At 38.7% G+C, this 1,575-nt stretch overlaps 1 protein-coding gene and 1 non-coding gene across 4 annotated transcripts in view; both read left to right on the top strand.

Annotated features, from left to right (window-relative positions):
- The window catches only part of LOC137976350 (beta-glucuronidase-like), a 32,012-nt gene extending 30,956 nt beyond the window's left edge, over positions 1-1,056 (top strand). For all 3 annotated transcript variants that reach the window (XM_068823688.1, XM_068823689.1, XM_068823690.1), the window contains one exon: positions 745-1,056. In XM_068823688.1, the coding sequence (XP_068679789.1) occupies positions 745-908 (164 nt within the window). In that variant the 3' untranslated portion in view covers positions 909-1,056. The remainder of the gene's footprint in view (positions 1-744) is intronic.
- A 49-nt stretch (positions 1,057-1,105) lies between these two features.
- Positions 1,106-1,178, top strand: Trnar-ucg (transfer RNA arginine (anticodon UCG)). Its single transcript has one exon. It is a non-coding gene; the product is annotated as a tRNA-Arg (tRNA).
- Positions 1,179-1,575: the final 397 nt, after the last annotated feature.

The raw sequence follows: 1,575 nt of genomic DNA on the forward strand, positions 1-1,575 counted from the left end.
TTTGTTCGATATTTTAGTTTGAGCTTATATGGCAATTGATTGCGCTAAGCGTTGCTAACCTAAATTTTTTTTCGCCGGCGAGCGAACTTTCTCTCTGAATAAAGCAAAAAAAAGTGTTTTTGTGGAAAGTTTGGATCAATTTTGACGTTTTGAAGTACCGGTACTCGAAAAGATAAGAAATGTCTTTGTGATGACTTCGTCTGTCTGACCACCAGGTGTTACACAACATTGCATCTTCATCTTCTCATATCCAATGCGCGCTCCTGGAATAGTTCTTAATTATTCTTTACTTGTATTAAATGCTGATTGTAGGTATAGTGATCAAATTTTGGTTTGAAATCATTGAAATCAAGGCTTCTCCCCGAAAGGCGTACCCAGTCCCTTCTCCATGCCGCCTCTGTTTTGAAAAAATTGCAGTGCAACGAATCGGAAAGGTAGAAGTAAACACTTCCTCCTGCCGAAAAGCCTTTGCGCGCTCCAATATTTATTTCGTAACCCTACGTTCCATCCACTGCGAATAGAAAGAAAAAAAAAAGTAACCATTGGATATGAGTGTGTTTGATGTTTGAGTTTTATGGAAAGCAACTCGAAAACGGGGAGTTGACGGGCGCGATTGACTGCCTAGCCAGTTACGATAGCAACACTCAATCGCACGATCGTTCTTCACTTAATTATTACTGAAAAAGGTATATTATAATAATTATTCAACTGAAATTTTATCATTGCTTTAATATCTGTTTTCAGAAATAACACGCGTTGTGGGAAACAAGAAAGGAATCCTGACGCGCCAACGACAACCGAAAGCTGCTGCTCATGTCTTGCGCATGCGATACTTAAACATCTCAACCAGAAGTTGGCGGAGTAACGATGCTAATGATGTGGGCGTGACAGGAGTCAATAGCCGTTAAAAACACAATGTGGCACTGAAATTGACCCTTATTCTAATTGTAATGAAGTGATTTCTCTGTTTAAAGAGAACAGGTTATTTTGGTGTGAAATCCTAAGCTTTTTAGGAAGCAACCTGTCTCGTGTGTCAACATTTAAAAAAAACACAAACATTGAAAATTTCATGACACCGAACTTTTGCAGGTGATTGTAAGATCGTGGCCGCGTGGCCTAATGGATAAGGCGTCCGACTTCGGATCGGAAGATTGGGGGTTCGAGTCCCTTCGTGGTCGATTTTTTTTTTTTTTTTACTTTTGTAAGTCCTGTTTTATAAAATAAAGCAATGTAATGAAAGGTAAAAAAGTTATTCCTTGGTTAAAAAAAGCCGTGACTCGAGTTATGCCTCAATGGTTCCACCCTCAGTGTTTTTGAACCAATACCGAAGTTAACCTCATGGCGGGAAGTTTGTTTGGTATGAACTCAGCAAAGATCTTGTTACCCGTATCAGTTTCTTTCGTCTCATTTTTCCGTGAAATCGAACCAAAAAGGAAAACGGACAATTCGTTGAAGACGGGAAACTGTCCAAATTATTCATATTAACCGCAGAAATTACGATAAGACATTTCCTGACTTTCAGGAATGACAGGTCTACAAATACTCTTTTGATTTGAAAAAAAAAAACCTCTTGTT

The sequence above is a fragment of the Montipora foliosa genome, chromosome 11, assembly GCF_036669935.1.
Source record: "Montipora foliosa isolate CH-2021 chromosome 11, ASM3666993v2, whole genome shotgun sequence".
In the NCBI taxonomy this organism is placed as follows: domain Eukaryota; kingdom Metazoa; phylum Cnidaria; class Anthozoa; order Scleractinia; family Acroporidae; genus Montipora; species Montipora foliosa.